Genomic DNA, 26,362 nt, shown 5'->3' with positions numbered 1-26,362 from the left:
GTTGTTTTCCGACAGACTAGATGCTTTGTGGCGTATTGCTGCGTTTTTCAGGTCGGAGTGGAAATTACACATTTTGTTCACAAAAAATGAACAAATCTAACTGCAAATACGCCACTATCCCTAACAAAACCACCACTTTGTTCCTAACAGATCCACCAGGCAGTTGGCCTGGGAGGCTGGAACTCCTTCTGTACAATATAATTGGGGCGGCAGGGTCCCCTAGGGGTTAGAGCGTTGGTAACCGAAAGGTTGCAAGTTCAAATCCCTGAGCTGACAAGGTGCAAATCTGTCGTTCTGCCCCTGAACAGGCAGTTAACCCACTGTTATTTGTTCTTGGCTAGTAAAATATTAAATAATGGATGACTAGAACAATCACTCTCAGCGGGCCTACTCGGCCAACCCAACATGTGACTAACATAAATTGAATAATGTGTCCTCGAACAAAGGGGGGGGGGGGTCAAAATCAAAAGTAACATTCAGTATCTGGTGTGGCCACCAGCTGCATTAAGTACTGCAGTGAATCTCTTCCTCGTGGACTGCACCAGATTTGCCAGTTCTTGCTGTGATATGTTACCCCACTCTTCCACCAAGGCACCTGCAAGTTCCCAGACATTTCTGGGGGGAATGGCCCTAGCCCTCACTATCCGATCCAACAGGTCCCAGACGTGCTCAATGGGATTGCGATCCTGGCTCTTCGCTGGCCATGGCAGAACACTGACATTCCTGTCTTGCAGGAAATCATGCACAGAATGAGCAGTATGGCTGGTGGCATTGTCATGCTGGAGGGTCATGTCAGGATGAGCCTGCAGAAAGGGTACCACATGAGGGAGGAGGATGTCTTCGCACAGCATTGAGATTGACTGCAATCACAACAAGTTCAGTCCGATGATAGTTTGACACACTTCCCCAGACCATGACGGACCCTCCACCTCCAAATCGATCCCGCTCCAGAGTATAGGCCTCATTGTAACGCTCATTCCTTCGACGATAAACGCACATCTGACCATCACCCATGGTGAGACAAAACCGCAACTCGTCAGTGAAGAGCACTTTTTGCCAGTCCTGTCTGGTCCAGCGACGGTGGGTTTTGTCCAATAGGCGACGTTGTTTCCGGTGATGTCTGGTGAGGACCTGCCTTACAACAAGCCTACAAGCCCTCAGTCCAGCCTCTCTCAGCCTATTGCGGACCATCTGAGCACTGATGGAAAGATTGTGTGTTCCTGGTGTAACTCAGGCAGTTGTTGCCATCCTGTACCCGTCCCGCAGATGTGATGTTCGGATGTACCGATCTTGTGCAGGTGTTGTTACATGTGGTCTGCCACTGCGAGGATGATCATCTGTCCGTCCTGCCTCCTTGTAGCTCAGTCTTAGGCGTCTCACAGTACGGACATTGCAATTTATTGCTATGGCCACATCTGCAGTCCTCATGCCTCATTGCAGCATGCCTAAGGCACATTCACACAGATGAGCAGGGACCCTGGGTATTTTTCCTTTGGTGTTTTTCAGTCAGTAGAAAGGCCTCTAGTTTCTTAAGGTTTCATAACTGTGACCTTAATTGCCTACCGTCTGCAAGGTGTTAGTGTCTAAACAACCGTTCCACAGGTGCATGTTAATTAATTGTTTGTGGTTCATTGAACAAGCATGGGAAACGGTGTTTAAACCCTTTACAATGAAGATCTGTGAAGTTATTTAGATTTTTTTACAAATTATCTTTGAAAGACAGGGTCCTGAAAAAGGGACATTTCTATTTTTTTGCTGAGTTTAGTCACAAAGTAGCTAAAAAGTAGTAAGTAGTTGCAAAGTTGCTGATTAGCAAACATGCTAAAGTTATCTGTGATGAGACTTAAAAAATGTAGTGTCCTTCCATATGGTTATTTTCTGTCCCTGAGGTAGTACAGGTTGTCACGGGTACCAAGACCTTCACTACATCCTGTGTTGCTAACAGCAGGCGCCCATCTCACTCACATGTAGCCGCGCTGTCAGCACACAAGGCAATTTACAGAAGCAATCTCATCCCCATTTATCTTAACGTTTGTTTTATATTGACTGGACTGGAGGTCTGGCATGATGAGAGAGATGGGAATTTCAGCAAATTGATGGAAATTATGTCCTGTTAAGTTTGTCTCTCTGTTTGGAATGGAGATATTCCCGTTAGGGGTCCTTGGAATCGTGACTTCTCATCATTGGCATTGTGAACTCTAGACTCGTCCTTATTATACGTATGCACATTACTGTTTATTGTCCTTATTTCTCAATGGGATGGAATGGCTCAGCTATAGGCTACTGTATGCCCGATATTCACAACATCAACAGATCTGTTCAGTAGCTCTATGCCACAACCACTTCAGAGCTGAAGTGCAGTGAAGGGTCATTTTTAAAATAAAAGGAAATCTACTGGGGGGGGATCTACTATAACAGTAAGGGAAATCCAACACTGCTTGTAGTTTTTGATACAAAGCAGTCGTCTGTCTGTGAAAATATTTGTCCTCAATGGGAATTTTCCAGTTGGTAGAAATTGGTTGTTCTTGAATTGCGGTGGCATTTGAGCATGGCATTTTGGGATTTTTTCTTTCTTTTTTTTTTTCTTTTTCAAAATGTATTTGGGTACATCTTCCCATTTTACATCAACTAATATAGCATCTTAATGACTAATGTTTACCATTATAATAACATTGTGCCAACTGTAGGTGTAACACGAATGATGCAACACCTGAGAAACGTTTGGTTGAGATTTTTCTTAAATGATGCTGAAATCATAAATCCTTTAAAAATAATTTACTGAATTGATATGATGACTAATTTTGCTCACAATGTAATTTCTGTTAATTTAAATGGACTAACACCAAGTGACATCAAATTGTCAATGGAATCCTCAAATGTATGCCATATTAAAAGGGTGTAATTAGCTAATACTTTTCTTTAATATAGACTCCTTCCCCCTATTGTCTCCACCCCCCTCCAGGTGTCGCCCATCTTCCCAATCCTCCCCTGTGTATACCTGTGTTCTGTTTGTCTGTTGCCAGTTGATCTTGTTTGTCAAGTCAACCAGCATTTTTGTGTCTCAGCTCCTGCTTCCCCCAGTCTCTCTCTTTTCTCACCCTCCTGTACCTTTGCCCCACCTCTGGATTATTGACCTCTACCTACCCTGACGCTGAGCCTGCCTGCCGTCCAGTACCGTTGCTCCACCTCTAGTTACTGACCCCTGCCTGCCTTGACCTGTCTATTGCCTGCCCCTGTTGAATTATTAAACCACTGTTAATTTGATGTTGTCTGCATTTGGGTCTTCATACCTGATCAAATCTGTAAATGGAATTAAAAAATATATAAATATTAGGATGAGCAATGTTGGAATGGCATTGACTACAATACAGTATATACATATGAAATGAGTAAAGCAGTATGTAAACATTAATAATGGAACACTAGTCACTTCAATAAAGTGACCAGTGATTCTATGTTTATGTACATAGGCCAGCAGCCTCTAAGGTGCAGGTTTGAGTAGCCGGGTGGTAGCCGGCTAGTGATGGCTATTTAAGTCTGTTGGCCTTGAGATGGAAGCTGTTTCTCGGTTTCAGTTTTGATGCACCTGTACTGACCTCACCTTCTGGATGAACAGGTATTGGCTCGGGTGTTTTTTGGCCTTCCTGTGACATCAGGTGCTGAAAATGTCCTGGATGGAAGGCAGTGTGCCCCCAATGATGCGTTGGGCAGACAGCACCACCCTCTGGAGAGCCCTGCAGTTCCGGGCGGTGCAGTTGTCATACCAGGCGGTGAAACCGCCTGACATGACGCTTTCAATTGTGCATCTGTAAAAGTTTGTGAGGGTCTTAGGGGCCAAGCCAAATTTCTTCAGCCTCCTGAGGTTGAAGAGGTGCTGTTGCACCTTCTCACCACACTGTATGTGTGGGTGGACCATTTCAGATTGTCAGTGATATGTACACCGAGGAACTTGAAACTTTTCACCTTCTCCACTGCGGTCCCATCGATGTGGATAGGACCATGCTCCCTCTGCTGTCTCCTAAAGTCCACGATCAGCTCCTTCGTTTTGTTGATGTTGAGTGAGAGTTTATTTTCCTGGTACCACTCTGCCAGGGCCCTCACCTCCTCCCTGTAGGCTGTCTTGTCATTGTTGGTAATCAGGCCTACTACTGTTGTGTCGTCTGCAAACTTGATGATTGAGTTGGAGGCGTGCGTGGCCATGCAGTTATGGGTGAACAGAGAGCACAGGACGGGGCTGAGCACGCACCCTTGTGGGGCCCTGTGTTGAGGATCAGCATAATGGAGGTGTTGTTTCCTACCTTCACCACCTGGGGGGGCAGCCCGTCTGAAAGTCCAGTTGCACAGGGTGGGGTTCAGACCCAGGCTTGATGATGAGCTTGGAGGGTACTATGGTGTTGAAGGCTGAGCTGTTGTCAATGAACAGCATTCTTACCTAGATATTCCTCTTGTCCAGATGGGATGGGGCAGTGTGCAGTGCGATGGTGAATGCATCGTCTGTGGCTCTATTGGGGCAGTAAGGTGGAGGTGATCCTTGACTAGTCTCTCAAAGCACTTCATCATGACAGAAGTGAGTGCAATGGGGAGATAGTCATTTACTTTTGCATTCTTGGGTACAGGAACAATGGTGGACACCTTGCAAGTTGGGACAGCAGACTGGGATAGGGAGAGATTGAATATGTCCGTAAACCCTCCAGCCAGCTGGTCTGCGCATGCTCCGTCTAGGCCGGCAGCCTTGCGAGGGTTAACACGCTAACATGTCTTACGTCGGCCATGGAGAAGGAGAGCCCACAGTCCTTGGGAGCGGGCTGCGTCGGTGGCACTGTGTTATCCTCAAAGCGGGCGAAGGTGTTTAGTTTGTCTGGAAGCAATACATCGGTGTCCGCGACGTGGCTGGTTTTCCCTTTGTAATTCATGATTGTCTGTAGTCCCTGCCACATACGTCTCGTGACAGAGCCGTTGAGTTGCGACTCCACTTTGTCTCTGTACTGACGTTTTTCCTGTTTGATTGCTTTACGGAGGGAATATCTACACTGTTTGTATTCAACCATATTCCCAGTCACTTTTCTATGGTTAAATGCTGTGGGTTCGTGCATTCAGTTTTGCCCGAATGCTGCAATCTATCCACAGTTTCTGGTTTGGGTAGGTTTTAATAGTCAGTGTGAACAACATCCCCAATACACTTCCTGACAAACTCAGTCACCATGTCCGTGTATACTTCAATATTATTCTCAGAGGCAACCAGGAACATATCCCAGTCCTCGTGTGTTACCTTCCGCTCCGATATCAAAAAGTTATTTCCAGCGGTATGTTATTTGGATTATCACTGAAGGATTATCACCCCCCACCACCCGCCAACCCCTCTTTTACGCTACTGCTACTCTCTGTTTATCATATATGCATATATGCAGTCACTTTAACCATGCCTACATGTACATACTACCTCAATTAGACCGACTAACCGGTGTATGTATATAGCCTCGCTACAGTATATAGCCTCGCCACTGTTATTTTCCACTGTCTTTTTACTCTTTAAAAAAATCTATGTCTTTATCTATTGTTCACCTAATACCTATTTTTTTTACTTAAAAATTGCACTGTTGGTTAAGGCCTGTAAGTAAGCATTTCACTGTACGGTCTACTTCACCTGTTGTATTCGGCGCACTTGACAAAGACTTTGATTTGATTTCCTGCAATGCATATTTTCATTTTTCGTTCACTACCTGTACAGTAGGTGGCGGCAATACACCAATAGTTGTAGTCTGTCATAAAACCTTGAAGATAAACTTTCATTATAACGTTGGAGAAGATACGTCCCTTACAAAGTCCTACAGGAGTAATGCACTAAAAATCATGCAGGAATCCTGCAGAATATACAGTACTAGTCAAAAGTTTGGACACACCTACTCATTCAAGGGTTTTTCCTTTCTTTTTACTATTTTCTACATTATAGAATAATAGTGAAGACATCAAAACTGACATAACACATATGGAATCATGTAGTAACCAAATAAAGTGTTAAACATATCAAAATATATTTTATATTTAAGATTCTTCAAAGTAGCCACTCTTTGAGAAGCTCCTGGGTAACAGGTGCTAACACAAAGGAGAAGTGGTAGAAAAGGGTCATGGGTTCACTAGAGTGTATCCGCTTGAGTGAGCCAGAGCCACACACAGACACTAAACACCTGCAGAGGGGTTGCCTTGGTGATCGCATGAGCCAGAACCACACACAGACACTAAACACCGCAGAGGTTGCCTTTGTGGTAGAGTCAGGGAACATCATACATGGCGTTAAGGGCCCGTCTCCTTTAACGTTCCCTACGGTTTTCAACATGATGGCAGGGTTTGCTATTGATTACATGCAGGGCACCTTACTTGGCATGTGTCGGTAAATGACTACACTGTGGTTTGAGTCCAAATATCACCCTGAGTCCTGGTACATTGGAAGAGAAATAGAGCACATAAACAAAAGACTGCTTGCCACAGATTTCCGACACTCCCTGCTATTCTATAGCTTCACCTGTTTAAATGGGATTTTTCCCAGGCTGAACTTCCACCATTTTCTGCTACAGGGCACCTATTGTCTACTGAAAGACACGGTTACATCTCATGACATTGGGATGTTCTTTCCAGAATTTGTTATTAGGTTTGAACAATTGTATGGGAAATATAGCTGACATGACAATGTCCACATATTTGTGCATGCACATACATCTGTCTGAAACTGGGGACCTTTGTGGGCTCAGTGCATTAATCTTTGAAAGTTGTAATGGGAGACTTGGTCAACTCTTCCATGGGACTCAAGGTGTATGAGGACAAATAGTGGAAATGTTCACCATCTACCAACACATCCAGAGACTCTACTCACTATTACATTCAACACAGAATCAAACCAAGCTAGCAAAAGGTTTGTTGAAGAAATGTTAAGGGGCTACAAACTCGGCCAAACAAATGTGAAAAAAGTTATGTATTTTTACTAGAGTATCCTGTTGCACGGAACCTCGAGGGAGGCTTTGCTCCTTGGAGAGTCAGACGTTACTTACGAAGAACCATGTCAATTTCACCATAGAGTGATCGTTAATGGGAATCGCATTCATTCCAAAACAGGAAGTACCTTATGGAAACGAGTGAACCATGTCGTGGTCACCCAACATGGGTCAATGGGGATGGTCAAGTATTTTGTTGACGTTGGCAGTGAAGAGGGCTACGCTTTTATAGACCCAGTGATGACAAGATGCACAATAAAATACCTAGGGAGAGGAGGCACTGCCTCTGGGATTCTTAAAGAGATTGGCATTTCAAATGAGGTTCAATTAATCAAATGCACAGACATCCGTACCACCTGTGGTTAGCTGAAAGACATCCCAGGTGTACAAGGGAACTACATCTGTTTACAGCCCAACAAATGGGAGGTAGACTGAGAAAGGGTTGAACCACTTAACTGTACACAACTTTATTTTACACAATTTATTCACAGTATGTGTGTGAATGAAGGTGTTTCTTAAATTGGCAGCATGATATATAAATGCATTATTACATTGACTGAAGTATGGGCCTACTGAAACCATTATAAATTGTGTTGGTATCGATCAAATAAAAATAGCATACACTATTTATTGCATGTGGAGATTATCATTTATTACATTTCTCATCTGCTGAGTTGAAATGTCTATTGCACCATATTTCAAAAGTCTATATTCTCTGTTGTCACAACATACTGTATCTCAAATCCTGTAGTTAACTTGAAATTGCCATATCTTGCAGGAATGACAAAATCCTGCAGGGTTCGTTTTTTGTAAGGGGTGTTAGGAACGTGTTCGCTGAACTCAAATGCTATTACTTTGATTGGCTAGAGTTATGCTTACCCATTTGCAATCCCTTTAGGGTTGCTTGCTGGCTAGCTGGTTATAGCTGGCTAGTTATCTGTTGTGTATTTAGCCTATTCCACTGTTTGTAGAATGCATGCTGGCATTTTAATATAGCGTAGTAAATGGGAATCCGGACACACTGTGGACACATTTAAATGTAGATTCATGACACGTTCTGAATTCCATTATCCAAACTCTATGATCAGAATACTACATCTGCATGAACTGTCAAGTCTAGACACTACTGTACATTTAAATATGTCTACCATGTCCAGTGTGTCCAGATTCCCTTTTCCCAAGCTATATTCAAATTCCAGTATGCATTCACCAAAAGGTGGAATAGGCTAAATACGATAACAGAACAACAACTTATGACAGTAGCTAACTACTGTAGTTAACTAGCCAGCTAACCTATGTAGCTAGCCAGCACGCTAGCAATCAATGCTAAAGGGATTGCAAACGGGATCATCAAATTCATTTATAAAGCCCTTTTTACAACAGCAGATGTCACAAAGTGTGATACTGAAACCCAGCCTAAAACCCCAAACAGCAAGCAATGCCGATGTAGACGCTCAGTGGCTAGTTAAAACTCCTTAGAGAAGATGGAACCTAGGAAGAAACCAGGCTCTGAGGGGTGACCAGTCCTCTTCTGGCTGTGCCGGGTGGAGATAAGAGACATAGCCATTAAAGCCATTGTTTTTCAAGATGTTCAAACGTTCATAGATGACCAGCAGGGTCAAATAATAATCACAGGGGTTGTAGAGGGTGCAACTGGTCAGTACCTCAGGAGTAAATGTCAGCTGGCTTTTCATAGCCGAGCATTCAGAAGTTGAGACAGCAGGTGTGGTAGAGAGAGCGAGTCGAAAACGTCAGGTCTGGGACAAGGTAGCACGTCCGGGGGAACAGGTCAAATCAAAATCAAATTTTATTTGTCACATACACATGGTTAGCAATGTTAATGCGAGTGTAGCGAAATGCTTGTGCTTCTAGTTCCGACAATGCAGTAATAACCAACGAGTAATCTAACCTAAAAATTTCACAACAAATACCTTCTTCACACAAGTGTAAAGGGGGTTCCAGTCACAGGCATAACAGTTGAAACTGGAGCAGCAGCACAACCAGGTGGACTGGGGACAGCCAAGAGTCATCAGGTCAGGTAGTCCTGAGTCATGGTCCTAGGGCTCAGGTCCTCCGGGAGGGGGAGAAATAATTAGAGGGAGCATACTTAAATTCACACAGGACACCAGAAAAGACAGGAGAATTACTCCATATATAACATCCAGCTATAAGGGCAAGGCGAAAAAGGGGTAGGCAAGAGAATGGTTGTTGACAGGCAAAAGGTCAAAACCAGTTCAGAGTCCAGGCGGCACAGTGTGGCATGCAGGTGGGTACAGAGTCCAGAAAAACAGGCAAAGGTCAAACCCGGGAGGACAAGCAAAAAGAGAATAGAAAAGGCATGCACACGTGAAAACCACACTGGTTGACTTGGAACATACAAGACAAACTGGCAAAGAGAGACAGGAAACACAAGGATATATACAGCAGGGATAACAAGCAACACCTGGAGGGGGTGGAGAAAATAACAAGGACAGGTGGAACTGATCAGGGTGTGACACCAGCTTCTTCACCTGCAGGATTGTCTGAGACCAGCCACCTGGACAGCTGATGAAACAGAGTATTTCTGTCTGTAATAAAGCCCTTTTGTGGGGGAAAACTCATTCTGATTGGCTGGGCCTGGCTCCTATGCCCTCCCAGGCCCACCCATAGCTGTGCCACTGCCCAAACAAGTGAAATCCATAGATCAGGCAGAGCTGCCAACTCTCACGGCACACCTCTTGTATCTCACTCATAGAAAAGTACTGCTTTTATTTTCTAATTAGTCCGTGCGTTAACTTTTCAACTGTGCTCCAAATCGTTTTGAAATCAGACGGTTGTTGCTAACGTGCGCTAACGTGACCAGAATGACGTTATATACAACAGCCAACTGTCAGGGACATAGACATGTCTTATATGGGCAGAAAGCTTAAATTATTGTTAATCTAACTGCAGTGTCCAATTAACTGTAGCTATTACAGTGAGAAAAGACTATGCTATTGTTTGAGGACAGTGCATAACAACAACAAAAAATATATAACGGCAACAGGTTTGATACATTCACCTCTGAAGGTAAATAATGGACTTATATTCAGTAATCTTGCTCTGATTTGTCATCCTGAGCGTCCCAGAGATAAAATGTAGCATAGTTTTGTTTGATCAAATCCATTTTTATGTTCAAAATGTAGGAACTGGTGTCTACAGTTTGACACCACTGCTGTCTCTGGCTCCACACTCATCTGGCCCGGCCATCAAGATGTGTGAAAGTTAGTGTATAAACTAATGATCCATCATGTATGACATTCCTGGGAGTGTGCAAACTTACATTTGTTATTACCATAGCATTTTATGTTCTCTATAGTTATGTACTTGGAAATGTATCAATTGACCAATTCTGCACTGGCAGACTCCTGGCAGACTTGATACAAAATATTCTGCATAATTCTTCACTGGATTTGTCTGAAACTTTGCACACACACTGCTTCTATCTGGTGGCCAAAATCTAAATTACACCTAGAATCCTTTCTGAAAGTGTGGCATTTCTATAGCATTTTTAATTTAAAAAAAAGTGTTTTTTTGTTTATTTTCTCTTTTACAGATCTAATGTGTTATATTATCCTACAGAAATTTCACATTTCCACAAACTTCAAAGTGTTTCCTTTCAAATGGCATCAAGAATATGCATATCCTTGCTTCAGGTCCTGAGCTACATGCAGTTTAATTTGGGTATGTCATTTTAGGCGAAAATTGGAAAAAAGGGTATGATCCTTAACATCACGAGCTGAACCTCAATCGTTGTCCTGTGTAAGGGATCAAGGGGATTGGATGCATGTTTTAAAGAAACGCCCCTCAAGATTAGAGTGGCGGTGAATGGAGAGAGTGAAAGTTCTTGCTGAGTTTAAAAAACTCCAAAAGAATAGCACAGTAGCGCTGTTTTATGTACAACGTTGTCAACAAAATTAGGTTGCTGTTACTCATGCATTCTTTTGACAGCATGTACTAGTCGACATAATACACACTTGCACCAGCCCCCTCGTTTGGTGATAAGCATTTAGGCTGTGACAACGAAAAGTCAGCAGACAGACCTACACTACAGTATGTTTTAGCAGGGAATTTTGGTAGGGTAATTTATTAGTAACTATTAAAATAATTTGGTCAAACAGATTGTGAACCAAAAGTGTATGTTTTTTTTTCTAGAGGGGGGACAATAGAAAAATAATTTGGTCAGGGTGTAGGTGCAGATTTATGTCATCTTGTCTTCAGGAGATTTTATTATTTATTTACTGTCACATCTGCTCCTGCATTGCCCTCTACTACTCATCCTGTGTCTCCCTGAATTGCCACCACTCCCCCAGTACTCTCTCTCTCTGTGTGATTGTGTGGGCGGAGACAGGTGTGCTGGATTCAGAGCAGATCCCCACCAGCTGCAACCTGTTCCATAATCACGACCTCTACAAATATTCAGCCCTGCCACACGGCCAGATCGTAATCACCGGTCGGTACATACGTACTATTAGACACTGGTTTCCTCTCCACTGTAGTTCCGCCTCTGGTCCCTGTCTCCAGTTCCACGTCATCCTGCTACTCCGTCCTGGATTCCCCACTCTATTACTCCCTTGGATTTTTCCAGCGTAATCACCTATTTGAAATCTATGGCTGTCTTTTTAAAATTAATTATGAGGCAATGAATTTTTGTTATACCAATAAGCATTGGATATTAAATGCTGCAGGAATCAAATATAATTGTCGTATTGTGCACATGTTAGGCAGAGATGGTAGGTGTACTCACAAATCATAAATGCGTCATATGTTTATGTATGGTAAAATGAAGGCAAGGATCTTCAACTAGTAGGAATTAACAACATAAATATTGATATTCATTCGATTTTGAGAAATGAATTGTTACAACAATGACATTTTCAAAAACCCAGCACTTAAGAGGCCAAACCTCCTGTGGAGCAAGTAGAATTTTCTTCCAGCCCTATTTTAAAGAGCAAGGTGTTACAAAAATACAAAATGTTTGTGTCCTTACCTTGAAAGCGGTCTATGGACAAGGAGAGCGCAATCTATGATTTGGTTACCCACTGCCTCAACCATCAATATTACAATTTTATTTTAAATTTCATCACTCCAAAATTGCAAAGTTGTCTAATTTTGAATGGTTTGTTTAATGTTAAAAGCATCCTATATACACTTGACCTGTGCTTTTAATTGTTATATTTTCCACACTGGTCATACGCTTAAACCATGTTAAAGATGTAGAATTTCAGTAACTGTAAAATTTTCCATTCTAGGGGTTGTGCCAGGGGGCAATGAAATTCACATAGCAAATCTCACCCCAAGCTTTCATCAAAAGTTGGCAGCCCTGGATTAGGGCCTAATGCATTTGTCAATTGACTGATTTCCTTATATGATCTGTAACTTTGTAAAATCGTTGAAATCGTATATTTTTGTTCAGTATATTTCCCGCTCCTCCGTGCAGGAGACCGGCTGTACCGCCCGTTTGCACACAGGCCTACTAATAACATTTTGGACTGTGTTCTCTCTAGTGGCGTGTGTAGGTAATGCATGTTGACCCGGATATGATTTCGTCAACAAACACGTGTGAAAGAATCTAGCAAACTAGCCAAGCTAAAATACGAACAGCACGGTTTTGTGGAAAATATTATCGACAGGGCGAGTTTAATACGGTGTTATGACAACAGAAAGGTCTTGCAATCATTTTTAACTAAGGTACGTTAAACTAGTTTTGAAAAGTGTTATTTCTCGCGTAGATTAAGATTTTGATTAGAAGACGGGTTCTGTCTCAGTAACTGCCGTAGCTAGCTAATTTAGCTACTACTAGATAACTAGCTAGTTAATGTTTATATCAAGTCAAAAACTTAACATATGGCAATTTTGACAGTTAAGTCAGAAAATATGCCAATGGTGTTGTAAATTGCTTGTAAACATAAAGCAGCACGCGGACAAATTAATCCATGCAATAGCAACTATTTTGCAAAACCCATTATATTATTCCAATAGGTATCACCTAGCACCACCATGGGGAAATCCAAGCAGATCGGAAACCACAACAGTACCAGGAAGAAGAGTATTGGCAAGACATGGAAGACAAAGAATTATACGAAGCACTTGGACCAAATCCATGCAGACATGAAGCCCTCAGCTGCAGCCAAGTTGCTCAAACAGGAGGTGGACTATGATGTCACTGGTAGTGCCCAGCACTACTGTTTACATTGCGCGTAAGCACTTTTATGCTCTTTCTTGCATCTATCCAAGAGGTTCACAGAAACCAAAAAAAATGGCAACTGGAAAGCCGTAATTTAATGTGCATGTGTTTTGTTTACAGACGATATTTTGTTGACGTGAAAGCCCTGAAGGAGCACTTTAAAACCAAAGTGCACAAGAAACGGTAAGATCCCCACTTTTCTTTTGAAACAGACAACTGTTCTTTGAATACATGTGGATACAGTTCCTGTGACACACCTTCCCTCCCCCCAGCACCCTAACTTTGTAGCTGGGCATGTTGATGTTTTGATGACTGAGCAGCTACATTTCTTCACTTTCCAACACTCTGTTCAGGATTAAGCGGTTGAAGGATGAACCCTACACTCAGGCAGAAGCAGATAGAGCTGCAGGTATGGGTTCTTATATACCTCACAAAACCGTAGAGGTGAAAACACAAGATGTGGAAGAGAAGATGGACTGAATGTGGACTGCCGTTCTTTAAGAACACCTTTCTTTTTGGTGACTTTGAACTATGGACATTGCTTTACATAAATGCATTACCCATATATATTTATATGTACATGCACCTGTAAATATGTAATGTCTGTGGCGCAAAATGTGAACTTGTTGACAGAAACAATAATAAACTAAAAGGAAATTGAAATTCTATTTGAAATGTTTCTTTTGTGTTATTGACTGTATGTTTTTATGTGTAACTCTGTTGTTTTTGTCACACTGCTTTGCTTTGGCCAAGTCACAATTGTAAATGAGAACTTGTTCTCAACTGGCCTATCTGGTTAAATAAAGGTGAAATAAAATACATTTCAAAAATAATAATTTGTCATTCTGGCAGCAGGCCTGAGACAATCTAGTGAAAAATGCAAAATATTTATACAGTCTGTATTCAATTCCTGTGCAACACGTAAAACATTCAATATAGCTCTGAATTTAGAATACACTATATAGACCAACTCAATAAATTGCTTGAGATTGTAACTTGAGCTGAAATGCTACTATAAAGCAGTTTGTACTCCTATAATTCACTGTTACCCTTAAATCCAATTATAGTACCATTCCATTAGTGTTTAGGATTTTTTTTTTTAACACTTTCATTGATTTTTTACAATGTGTTGTCATGCATCTTTCAATTTATTGAGCAGTTGTGTTCTGTTTATTATTGGCACCAATGTCAGAAATCTATATTTGTAGCAGCAAGAAGCCACAGATGTTTTGGGACAAGCACATCCAATATGGAAAGCTGTTTTAACATAAATTCATACCATTGTTGATATAAAATATGAATTCTGTTTTATATACATTTAGTTGATTTAAAGGAATTCTCTATACACCACCTTTCAAAAGTTTGGGGTCACTTAATGTTTTTGAAAGACAAAATCGCTTTTTTGTCCATTAAAATAACATAAAATTGATCCGAAATAGTGTAGACATTGCTAAGGACTTGTAGCTGGAAACGGCAGATTTTTTTAATGGATTATCTACATAGGTGTACAGAGGCCCATTATCAGCAACTGTCACTCCTGTGATCCAATGGCACGTTGTGTTAGCTAATCCAAGTTTATCATTTTGAAAAGCTAATTGATCATTAGAAAAGCCTTTGCAATTATCTTAACACAGCTGAAAACAGTTGTTCTGATTAAAGAAGCAATAAAACTGCCATTCTTTAGACTAGTTGAGTATCTGGAGCATTTGTGGGTTTGATTACAGGCTCAAAAGGGCCAGAAACAAATACTGTTCTTCTGAAACTCATGTCTATTCTTGTTCTGAGAAATGAAGGCTATTCCATGCGAGAAACTGAAGATCTAGTACCACGCTGTGTACTACTCCCTTCACAGAACAGCATAAACTGTCTCTAACCAGAATAGAAAGAGGAGTGAGAGGCCCCGGTGCACAACTGAGCAAGAGGACAAGTACATTAGAGTGTCTAGTTTGAGAAACAGATTCCTCAACTGGCAGCTTCATTAAATAATACCTGCAAAACACCAGTCTCAACAGTGAAGAGGTGACTCTGGGATGCTGGCCTTCCAGGCAGAGTTGCTTTGTCCAGTGTCTGTTCTTTTGCCCATCTTTATTGGCCAGTCTGAGATATGGCTTTTTCTTTGCAACTCTGCCTAGAAGGCCAGCGTCCCGGAGTCACCTCTTCATTGTTAATGTTGAGACTGATGTAAAAGGCTCTGCATGGTCAATCTGGACTCTGCAGTGGCCTTACAACATTTACTGCGATGCAGCCTCTGCAGAAGGCAGAGCTTTCATGCTTCACAGAGCAGAACTTTTGTGACAGAAGTGGTCAAGGAAGTGAGTTTGTGTTTATACAGGACCTCCGGCCCCCAACTACCGTCAACCATTCATGTCAGTGAGGTGCTATATGGATATATATATAATATATAAAAATCGAATTACTGATATTGATAAAATCATTTCTTGATATACATTTTTGAATGATTGATATCAAAACATACAATTATAGATGAAAAAAATTATATAAATATATGTTTTAACGGCTTTCCATTCATCCAATGTTCTCTGGCAAGTCCGACATTATTATGGTTATGATGAACCAAGCAGATATTCCAACGAATAACAAAATAGCATACTGGCCCTTTAATGCTGTCTTGCCCCTCAGGGAATGTATTCGTTGAATGGAGAAGAGATGTGGGAAATGAGAATATCAAGAAATTACATATATAGCTAGCTAGCTAGCTGTTGGTTGCAACAGAGTAGCGGATAGTTCTACCGAGTAGAGTACATTTTAACCGTAATTGGTAGCTGTATTTCCAATAGATAAGGGTACTTTTCGCCGATTTTCTTTCTAGAGAGCACGCCTGCGTTTGTGTAGGGGCGAGAGCAAGGAATGGCCGCGGACGTGGATAAAAGAATCCCGGAGGACAAGAAAGCTTGTTTGGGGGAGGATGAGCGTCTGGACAAATCTCAAGGCGGTGAACGACCGTCGCCTGGCAGGTCCAAGCGATCTTGGATCATTGGAGCAATGTCAACATTGCTTATGTTCATTATTGTTCCCCTTCTTGCCTTTGGTTACACATATTATCAGGACTCACAGCTACTTAAACGTCATGTAAGTTCAACATCTGTATCCATGTTTTACGCATCTTGTTCAGCAGATGTCTTTAGTTCTGCATCTGAATTGACTGTAGTGGTGTAAAGTATTTAAGTAAAAATATTGTAAAGTACTACTAAAGTCGTTTTTTTGGGTATCTCTACTTAACTATTTATATTTTTGCAAACTTGTACTTTTACTTCACTACATTCTTAATGAAAAAAATGTACTTTTAACTCTATACATTTTCCCTGACACTCCAAAGTACTCGTTACATTTTTGCAGGAAAATAGTCAAATTCACAGTTATTTATCAAGAGAACGTCTCTGGTCATCCTTACAGCCTCTGATCTGGCGGACTCACTAAACACAGATGCTTTCTTTGTAGATGGTGCTGGAGTTTGCCCCTGGCTATCCGTAAAAAAAAAAAAAAATATATATATATATATATATATACTGTTGTGTCTGGTTTGCTTAATATAAGGAATTTAAAATAGTTTATACTTTTACGTTTTACCATTACCATTTACTTTTGATACTTAAGTACATTTAAAACCAAATACTTTTACTCAAGTAGTATTTTACTGTGTAACTTTCACTTTTATTTGAGTCATTTTCTATTAAGGTATCATTACTTTTACTCAAGTATGAACATTGTACTTTTCTCACAACTGATTGTTGTGGAAAAAACATGATAAAACATGAAAACAGGAAACATAAAACATGAATTACCTTTTGAAATTATTGCAAAGATTGCATTTTCTCTGCCAAGTCTTGTGCTGATGGCAGTTATTTTTCTTAGCTGTTAAAAGTTAATCGTAGTATTTGAAAACATGTGGCTTATTTTACATTTTTGGGAAGGTTTTAGAAGTTGAACACACACCTTTTGTCTTTGTGGGATCCAACACTTTTATACCCCATAGTGTTTTTTAAACTTTTTTTTTTTTACCCAAAATCGTTTTATTAGGGGGTTGTATGTCTGCCACAGCTGGTCCCACAATTAACACCCCACTTACAGAAATAGTTGTCTGGCTCACAAGTTGTTCTCCTTATTCCATCCATTGAGCTAACATAAGAGGGCACGCAGTCAGTGTATTTTTGTGTAGAAGGGCCTCAAGGTTACAACATTCTTTTGGGAAACTAATCCCCTCACTTCCTTGGCATGTTTAATTTCAAGTACACTCATTTGATAAACTGATATATTTGTAGCTGCTTTCTTTATCCAAAACAATGTTTTCAAAATTGTAGTGTGCTTAGAGGTTAGTGTTAAAAAGGTTAACTCTGATCTGTCCCAGACATTGTTCAGGAATGTCACTGGAGTGTGAGAACTGACACGGTAAGATGCAAAAAGGAGCCCTTATTGTGTGTTCCTCCAACAGGAAGTGGCCTTGAAAGCACTGGGCACAGAGGGCCTCTTTCTCTTCTCCTCCTTGGACACAAACCATGACCTGTACCTTAGTCCTGAGGAGTTCAAACTCGTCGCAGAGAAACTCACAGGTTCACCACCAGCCTTCTTATGCACCCTAACACATTCAAATCCAAAATACTCCATCCCCACAAACCCAACACGAATACACAGTCATTGGTTTGTATCCTTTTGCCTGCCTCCCTGCAGGGATCTCACCTCCAGCAGATTTTGAGGAGGAAGTGACCCATGACCCCAATGGAGAGACCCTAACCCTGGAGGCCAAGATGCAGCCTCTGCAGCTTGACACAATGACGAAGAGCAAGGACGGCTTCCTCGGGGTAATAAGAGTAGACCAGCCCAACACTCACGTTATAATAACAGTGATAACTTACCTTACCTGTGAATTGCACTGAATTATAAACTGGGTGGTTCGAATGGAGAATAGATAACACTCTACATTGTAAACATTTTACTGCTTTCGAAGCTGTGTCTCTGAGTGGATTCAAAAGATGACCTACCAGTAAGTTGCTTTTATAAAAGGACTTATGGTGATAAATTACAGTAAAGGGAGAAAAAGGTTCAAATAGACAGTCCAAGGTTTAGCAGAGAAAGCCTCAGATAACAATTAACAATTAAGTCTCTGCCTCTCCAGGTTACTCATAGTTCCCTGAGTGGGCTGCGTTCCTGGCAGAGTCCTGCTGTGCCCTCCATGTCCTTCTCTGCCAGCCAGTTCAGGGCCTTCCTGCCCCCCAAAAACAAAGGGGAAGTAGGGGACACCTGGTGGGTCATTCAGAGTGAGCTCAACATCTTCACTGGGTACCTGCCAAACAATCGCTACCACCCTCCTGCACCACGAGGAAAAGAGGTACGGTTTTAGGAAGTGACTGTATCTGATATTTTATATTGAGTTTGATTTTAACTGTCTACTACACTTGATCATCACTCAAACTCTTGGCGATGATTATATATACAGTGCCTTGCGAAAGTATTCGGCCCCCTTGAACTTTGCGACCTTTTGCCACATTTCAGGCTTCAAACATAAAGATATAAAACTGTATTTTTTTGTGAAGAATCAACAACAAGTGGGACACAATCATGAAGTGGAACGACATTTATTGGATATTTCAAACTTTTTTAACAAATCAAAAACTGAAGAATTGGGCGTGTAAAATTATTCAGCCCCTTTACTTTCAGTGCAGCAAACTCTCTCCAGAAGTTCAGTGAGGATCTCTGAATGATCCAATGTTGACCTAAATGACTAATGATGATAAATACAATCCACCTGTGTGTAATCAAGTCTCCGTATAAATGCACCTGCACTGTGATAGTCTCAGAGGTCCGTTAAAAGCGCAGAGAGCATCATGAAGAACAAGGAACACACCAGGCAGGTCCGAGATACTGTTGTGAAGAAGTTTAAAGCCGGATTTGGATACAAAAAGATTTCCCAAGCTTTAAACATCCCAAGGAGCACTGTGCAAGCAATAATATTGAAATGGAAGGAGTATCAGACCACTGCAAATCTACCGAGACCTGGCCGTCCCTCTAAACTTTCAGCTCATACAAGGAGAAGACTGATCAGAGATGCAGCCAAGAGGCCCATAATCACTCTGGATGAACTGCAGAGATCTACAGCTGAGGTGGGAGACTGTCCATAGGACAACAATCAGTCGTATATTGCACAAATCTGGCCTTTATGGAAGAGTGGCAAGAAGAAAGCCATTTCTTAAAGATATCCATAAAAAGTGTTGTTTAAAGTTTGCCACAAGCCACCTGGGGGAGACACCAAACATGTGGAAGAAGGTGCTCTGGTCAGATGAAACCAAAATTGAACTTTTTGGCAACAATGCAAAACGTTATGTTTGGCGTAAAAGCAACACAGCTCATCACCCTGAACACACCATCCCCACTGTCAAACATGGTGGTGGCAGCATCATGGTTTGGGCCTGCTTTTCTTCAGCAGGGACAGGGAAGATGGTTAAAATTGATGGGAAGATGGATGGAGCCAAATACAGGACCATTCTGGAAGAAAACCTGATGGAGTCTGCAAAAGACCTGAGACTGGGACGGAGATTTGTCTTCCAACAAGACAATGATCCAAAACATAAAGCAAAATCTACAATGGAATGGTTCAAAAATAAACATATCCAGGTGTTAGAATGGCCAAGTCAAAGTCCAGACCTGAATCCAATCGAGAATCTGTGGAAAGAACTGAAAACTGCTGTTCACAAATGCTCTCCATCCAACCTCACTGAGCTCGAGCTGTTTTGCGAGGAGGAATGGGAAAAAATTTCAGTCTCTCGATGTGCAAAACTGATAGAGACATACCTTAAGCAACTTACAGCTGTAATCGCAGCAAAAGGTGGCGCTACAAAGTATTAACTTAAGGGGGCTGAATTTTTCAGTTTTCGATTTGTTAAAAAAGTTTGAAATATCCAATAAATGTCGTTCCACTTCATGATTGTGTCCCACTTGTTGTTGATTCTTCACACAAAAAATACAGTTTTATATCTTTGTTTGAAGCCTGAAATGTGGCAAAAGGTCGCAAAGTTCAAGGGGGCCGAATACTTTCGCAAGGCACTGTACATTGGCGAAAACCAAGTGTTACTTTGACTATGAGATGATATTACAGCATAGTCTGTCATGGTATCAGTAGAAAATGTAAAATGTCACAACTTGGTTGAAGAAAATATATGAACCTAGCAGTGACTGTATTTGTTTCCCCACAGGTTCTCATTCACTCCCTGCTAAGTATGTTCCATCTACGGCCCTTCATCAAGTCTCGTTTTGCCCCTCAGGGAACAGTGGCCTGCATCCGAGCCGCCAGTGACTTTTATCTAGACATTGTCTTCAGGTGAGGGAACTCTGAGATTCCTCATCAAGCCTAGTCCATTGCGTTTACAATTAGTTACCATGTTATTACCCCTGTACCTCCACAGGATCCATGCAGAGTTTCAGCTCAATGATGTCCCAGACTTCCCCTTCTGGTTCACCCCGGGCCAGTTCACTGGCAACATCATCCTCTCCCGGGACTCCTCCCACGTCCGACAGTTCACCCTCTACGTCCCCAACGACAGGTCAGTGAATAACACGGTTGACTGTTAGCGATAACCAGAATTACCTCTGTAGTCTACAGACTTTGTGTCTTATCCATTCAGAGTAGACCTTTAGGATGATAGTAATGCTACTGATATATCTGTAAGTGAATGTAAGATGGCAGACACTGACTTCTCCCGGTCTCACAGGACTCTGAATGTGGACATGGAGTGGCTCTATGGAGCCACTGAGAACAGTAATATGGAGGTGGACATTGGATACCTGCCACAGGTAGGCTACTGTGCCTTGTCATGCTATGGTATACCAACATTTGATTTGGTGTAATGTGACATAGTAGGATGTGTTGTATTTGTTATGGGATCTCTGTGGGTGTTTTGTCAATATGCCTACTACCGTGCTCCGAGCACGCAAATTGGAGCACGGGACTGTCAGAGTATGAGTCCAAATCAAAGTACGGAGCACGGAGGGCACCTCTCCGACGCATACTCTATTTGTACATATTTTGAAGCATCGACGCAAGCTTCAACGGAAAGTATGCACAGAAATATGACACAACAATTTAAAAAACGACTCAAAATATCTTGAAATCAATGGAAGAGAATATTTTAGCTGAGGCAAGCGAAAATAAACTCAGACTTCGGAATGAAATGGTGCCCATTCACATATTGCATGACAACAATATTTTGTCTTGATACATTAATAAATACTGTGTTAATTGTGGCATGTGCATCGATCAAGCCCATAGTACGTAAATATGGCTAACAGGCTAGCTAGCTACCCACAAAAAAATTGACAGCTAGTCATCTACCTTGCATAACAACCGTTGTAGGTCTTTGCCTGTTAAACTACCCAGCTGATAATTGTGAAGTAAAACGTTGGCTTTGTGGAAATCTTGTTTTTCGTTTCTATTGCCAATGTCGTGGCTGGAGGCAAGTTCAGGGAATGGGGAGGTACAGCGTGAGGTTATACAGTCAGGGGAGTGCGAGTGCTTCTCAAATGGAATGTTTTATGCGTTCTCCACACTCTCGTACTCAAGATAATGTCCTCGGAGAATGCACTCGTAGCATATGAGAGTGGAGCACGGTAGTATTCATATTAAGAAACGCTGTGTGTTGTCAGATGGAGCTGCAGGCCGCTGGTCCCTCCACTCCCTCCTTCATCCAGGATGAGGAGGGGAATATTATCGATAGCCGAGGGGGAGGCAGCGACCCTATCCAGTTTGTCTTCGAGGACATCCACTGGACGTCTGAGATCAGCCGCGAGGAGGCTGCTCGCCGCCTCGAGGTCACCTTCTACCCCTTCAAGAAGGTACAGCTCCATACGCCTGCTCAATTTTGTCCCATCTATTTAGGGGATTGTTCTCGTCACCTTTGAACTTCGGTCACAACTTGGTAGTTCCCAAGCTCTCTCAAAAATAACTTGATAGACTCCGCACCACTGTGATGATGTACATCTCTCCTTCCATTGTCCACAGGTGTCATACCTGCCCTTCTCAGAGGCCTTTCAGCGAGCACAGGAAGAGAGCAAGCTGGTGCACTCCATCCTCCTCTGGGGGGCACTAGATGACCAATCCTGCTGAGGTGAGACGGTTCACCTGTGACACTGCTCTATGAAGATAATAATGATTATAATCCACCTTAGTGCTCACTTAGGGCCATTTTAAGTGATGAACTTACAAAATATAAAGTATATCCTGGACCTGGGGGTAAAGGGGTGTCATCTTGGGGGGGGGTTGAAGTGAGTGACTAAGGGAAAGACATCCAGTTAAAGCAGGATACCCTTTTGTGCACTGAATATTACAATGTCTTTAGCTTTGCATCTGACCTTTTTGCTTCCTCCAAACACATCACAGGTTCGGGGCGGACTCTCCGGGAGACAGTCCTGGAAAGTTCGCCCGTCCTGGCCCTGCTCAACCAGAGTTTCGTCAGCAGCTGGTCCCTGGTCAAAGAGCTGGAGGACATGCAGGTGAGTGAGCGGCCCATATTGCTCAGCCCAGCCCAGCTGGTAGGCAGTTTAATCGAATGACTGGCTCATTGTAATGGAATGGATGGAAAGGTGTTAAACATGGAAACTTTGTATTTGTTCCATTCCAGATATTACAATGAGTCCATCCTTCGATTTAAAGTGACACCAGCTGGCACCACTGGCTCATCCTCAAGGTTCAAGCCGAAAATAATGATACCACTTTTAATGGATAGTGTTCATTACTAAATCAAAGTTTGTCTCAAGTGACCTAATGTTGAACATATTCCACTCCATCTGTTGTCGAGGTCCTGCTTTCTGTTTTGATTGATGTGGTGGTGATGTATCCTAATAATCTTAATCTCAGGCTAACAAGCAGAACCCGGTTGAGAGTCAGAGGGCCCGCCTACACCTGGAGAATTACAACTTTCCAGTAGAAATGATGGTGGCGTTGCCCAACGGCACTATTGTAAGTCCTTACAGTTCCATCATGTTTCCATCTCAACATCCCAGTTGTTTATCAACAACCTTTAAGTGGATACTTCACGTTGTTGATTCTGGGCGTTGCTAAATAGCCAACTAACACATTTTAAAAAAGGGTTTGGAGGAAATGACAACAGTCTACGGAGGGTTGAAAATGACTTGAATCTCTAATGACTTAAATTCTCTAGGTTCACCACATCAATGCTAACTACTTCCTGGACCAGACGTCCATGAAGCCGGAGGAGGAAGCTGCCACATTTAGCTTCTCTGGGGGGTTCGAGGACCCATCCACTGCTACGTACATCAACTTCCTCAAAGAGGGTCTGGAGAAAGCCAAGGAGCACCTGGCACAGTAAAGACGAACGGTGGTCAAAAGTGTGTGTGTAAAAACTAGAGGAATTCCTCTGTGAAGGATAATGATCAAAGAAAAAGCAAACTTGTGTGTAGAGATCAGATTCCTAAAGTGCTGGCTTGGCAGCTGTTAACTTTTCAGGTTGTTTTACTAGCATCCAATATGATCAGTATTACAACAACCTCTTCAAACGACAGTGGCCACTATACCAGTTGAGCCCTTCTGAAGCCTTTTTTTTTTTCCATAACTAAACTCAATACTCAGTTGCTAGATGTTCTTTCAAGTTAACATGCTTCTAATCCCATTCCATATAATCACTAATGTTGCTGTTACTTACCAACTATTTTAAAGTACAATGTTCAGGGTCAGAACAGTGGCCAGGCTCCGAACATTGCTTTGACCTCACCTACTAGTGGTTAATTAATTTGACTTATTTATGCCTTCTGTTATCATGTCATAACAGTGAGTGAGATTTGCTCAAACTTTTCTTTATATCTACATTTTCATATCAAAACAGACTGCACCATAATGCATTGTTCTGTTTTATTTGTTATATCTCGCAATATGCAAAGAACCACACGTTTTATTTCTGTTGGGGGGGCAGGGCAGGGCAAGTCGTTCCCTCTAGAGTTTCAGCAGTTTGTGACGGCCTTGCCTGAAAGTCCAAAGTTGGCTGGGTAGGGCCTGATGTCATTGCTTAAGGTTCTGCAGGCAGCACCCCCGTTCTGTTCCCCCGAGGTTGCCAACAGCTGTCATGGAAACCTGGAAACAAAGCTGTATGGTGGCACAATGTGTAATGTAATAATTGTTTGTTTTGTTAATATTTTATATGAGGGCCAACAGTCTTATGTTGACTGACTAGTTATTTCTTAACACCTTGACCATGAGATCAGAACTTAAGGGGTGACTACACCAAAGATTATATAACAAAATGAACTTAAGAGGCAAGAAGAAGTTAATCATTGTGGATTCTATCATGTGTACATGTGATAAACTCTGAAATGGGTCATATCTTAGGAAAGGTTTCTCCATCAGCCTCTTGTTAAGCGCTGCAATGTAGGTAGCACATTTAGCCATTGCAGAGGTGAGTCATCCCCTTGAAATAGGCTTTTTGACTGATAGTGGCAAATTGTCTGCAAAAAAATAAAAATGGATCTTTACTAAAAAGTAGTCTTGAGTGAGCTTGCACTGAACACTGGATGAAACCGACGTGTCCCAGATAAAGACGTTATAACATTCATAACGTCTATTTGTGTTGTACTGTGTGAACATTGATCAGAAATTAGATCTGAGTAAATTTCAGGTTGTATGTGGGTAACATGAAACATTTCTAAAGGTACTAAGTTTAGACCCCCTACCCCCCCCCCCCCCCCTCATATGCAACAAGGGGCAGTGATTTCAGTTCCTCCAATTAATGAATTTTAAACTATGGTGCCAGAATAATAGTGCGAGTTGTGCTGGGGTGGAAATGCAGGCAGGCATGGCCTTTAGATGGGGAGATCCATTGTTGGAAGGAAATGTGAATTCCACCATAGAATAACAGTATCCACAAGGCCGAGTCACCTGGAAGTGAGGACCATACCAATCTGCGGAAGGAGTGGGGGGCTGCAACAGGACAAGTCTTCCAATGCAGCGAGGGTACAATCTCCAAACCACCAATACCCCTCCACATAACGGTTATTTACAGTTGAGTTTCCAGCCCAAAATCACACATTTAAGTCAAAATAGTCAGGTACATCCAACAACTTATTGTACTAGAATATATGGTTTCTAGAGTCCTGTTTAATGCAGTGATTGGACAGCCAGAGAGAGTCAGTATGTGTTGCTAGGCGAGGTGAGTTGAGTTCATGTCTTCACCAGAATGTCCACACCTCCAACTCCATGACGTGGAAGTCGTCTCTTTCCGAGAGGCAGCAGTTGTTGAAAGTGTAACAGGGGCTACTCCTGCCCAGGTACAGCATCTCATCCAGCCACAAGCCAAAGTGACCACTGGGGAAGAGAGAGCGAGAGAAACTCAGGTCCTTGTTCATGACTTTAGAATAGAGTAAAGTGATGTGTTTTCCTAAACATTGACGCACACTACAGTGGGACAAAAAATGATTTAGTCAGCCACCAATTGTGCAAGTTCTCCCACTTAAAAAGATGAGGCCTGCAATTTTCATCATAGGTATACTTCAACTATGACAGACAAAATGAGATTTTTTTTCTCTCCAGAAAATCACATTGTAGGATTTTTAATTAATTTATTTGCAAATTATGGTGGAAAATAAGTATTTGGTCAATAACAAAAGTTTATCTCAATACTTTGTTGGCAATGACAGAAGTCAAACGTTTTCTGTAAGTTTTCACAAGGTTTTCATACACTGTTGCTGGTATTTTGGCCCATTCCTCCATGCAGATCTCCTCTAGAGCCGTGATGTTTTGGGGCTGTTGCTGGGCAACACGGACTTGCAACTCCCTCCAAAGATTTTCTATGGGGTTGAGATCTGGAGACTGGCTAGGCCACTCCAGGACCTTGAATTGCTTCTTACGAAGCCACTCCTTCGTTGCCCGGGCGGTGTGTTTGGGATCATTGTCATGCTGAAAGACCCAGCCCGTTTCATCTTCAATGCCCTTGCTGATGGAAGGAGGTTTTCACTCAAAATCTCACGATACATGGCCCCATTCATTCTTTCCTTTACATGGATCAGTCGTCCTGGTCCCTTTGCAGAAAAACAGCCCCAAAGCATGATGTTTCCACCCCCATGTTTCACAGTAGGTATGGTGTTCTTTGGATGCAACTCAGCATTCTTTGTCCTCCAAACACGACGAGTTGAGTTTTTACCATTTTACCAAAAGGTT

General features: G+C 42.0%; 3 protein-coding genes across 3 annotated transcripts in view; 2 read left to right on the top strand and 1 right to left on the bottom strand.

The window, feature by feature from the left end:
* The first annotated feature begins 12,540 nt into the window (after window positions 1-12,540).
* On the top strand, window positions 12,541-14,543 carry LOC139374343 (zinc finger protein 593). The gene is made up of 4 exons (XM_071115384.1): window positions 12,541-12,695; window positions 12,987-13,204; window positions 13,312-13,374; window positions 13,545-14,543. Exons 2-4 carry the CDS (start codon window positions 13,005-13,007, stop codon window positions 13,669-13,671), a joined length of 390 nt encoding a protein of 129 aa, XP_070971485.1. The 5' UTR covers window positions 12,541-12,695; window positions 12,987-13,004; the 3' UTR covers window positions 13,672-14,543.
* A 1,260-nt stretch (window positions 14,544-15,803) lies between these two features.
* On the top strand, window positions 15,804-24,761 carry LOC139375379 (selenoprotein N). The gene is made up of 12 exons (XM_071117102.1): window positions 15,804-16,281; window positions 17,642-17,759; window positions 17,878-18,008; window positions 18,323-18,535; window positions 20,397-20,521; window positions 20,607-20,744; window positions 20,913-20,994; window positions 21,844-22,032; window positions 22,199-22,304; window positions 22,577-22,689; window positions 23,054-23,155; window positions 23,358-24,761. The coding sequence occupies exons 1-12, from the start codon at window positions 16,060-16,062 to the stop codon at window positions 23,523-23,525; spliced, it is 1,707 nt and encodes a 568-aa protein (XP_070973203.1). The 5' UTR covers window positions 15,804-16,059; the 3' UTR covers window positions 23,526-24,761.
* The window catches only part of LOC139375377 (oxidation resistance protein 1), a 30,673-nt gene continuing 28,361 nt past the window's right edge, over window positions 24,051-26,362 (bottom strand). The window contains exon 16 of the mRNA XM_071117101.1: window positions 24,051-25,510. Within this exon, the coding sequence (XP_070973202.1) occupies window positions 25,375-25,510 (136 nt within the window). The 3' untranslated portion in view covers window positions 24,051-25,374. The remainder of the gene's footprint in view (window positions 25,511-26,362) is intronic.

Source organism: Oncorhynchus clarkii, chromosome 19 (assembly GCF_045791955.1).
Source record: "Oncorhynchus clarkii lewisi isolate Uvic-CL-2024 chromosome 19, UVic_Ocla_1.0, whole genome shotgun sequence".
In the NCBI taxonomy this organism is placed as follows: Eukaryota; Metazoa; Chordata; class Actinopteri; order Salmoniformes; family Salmonidae; genus Oncorhynchus; species Oncorhynchus clarkii.
Note: the sequence above shows the minus strand (reverse complement) of the source record. Positions and strands in the feature narration are given on the sequence as shown.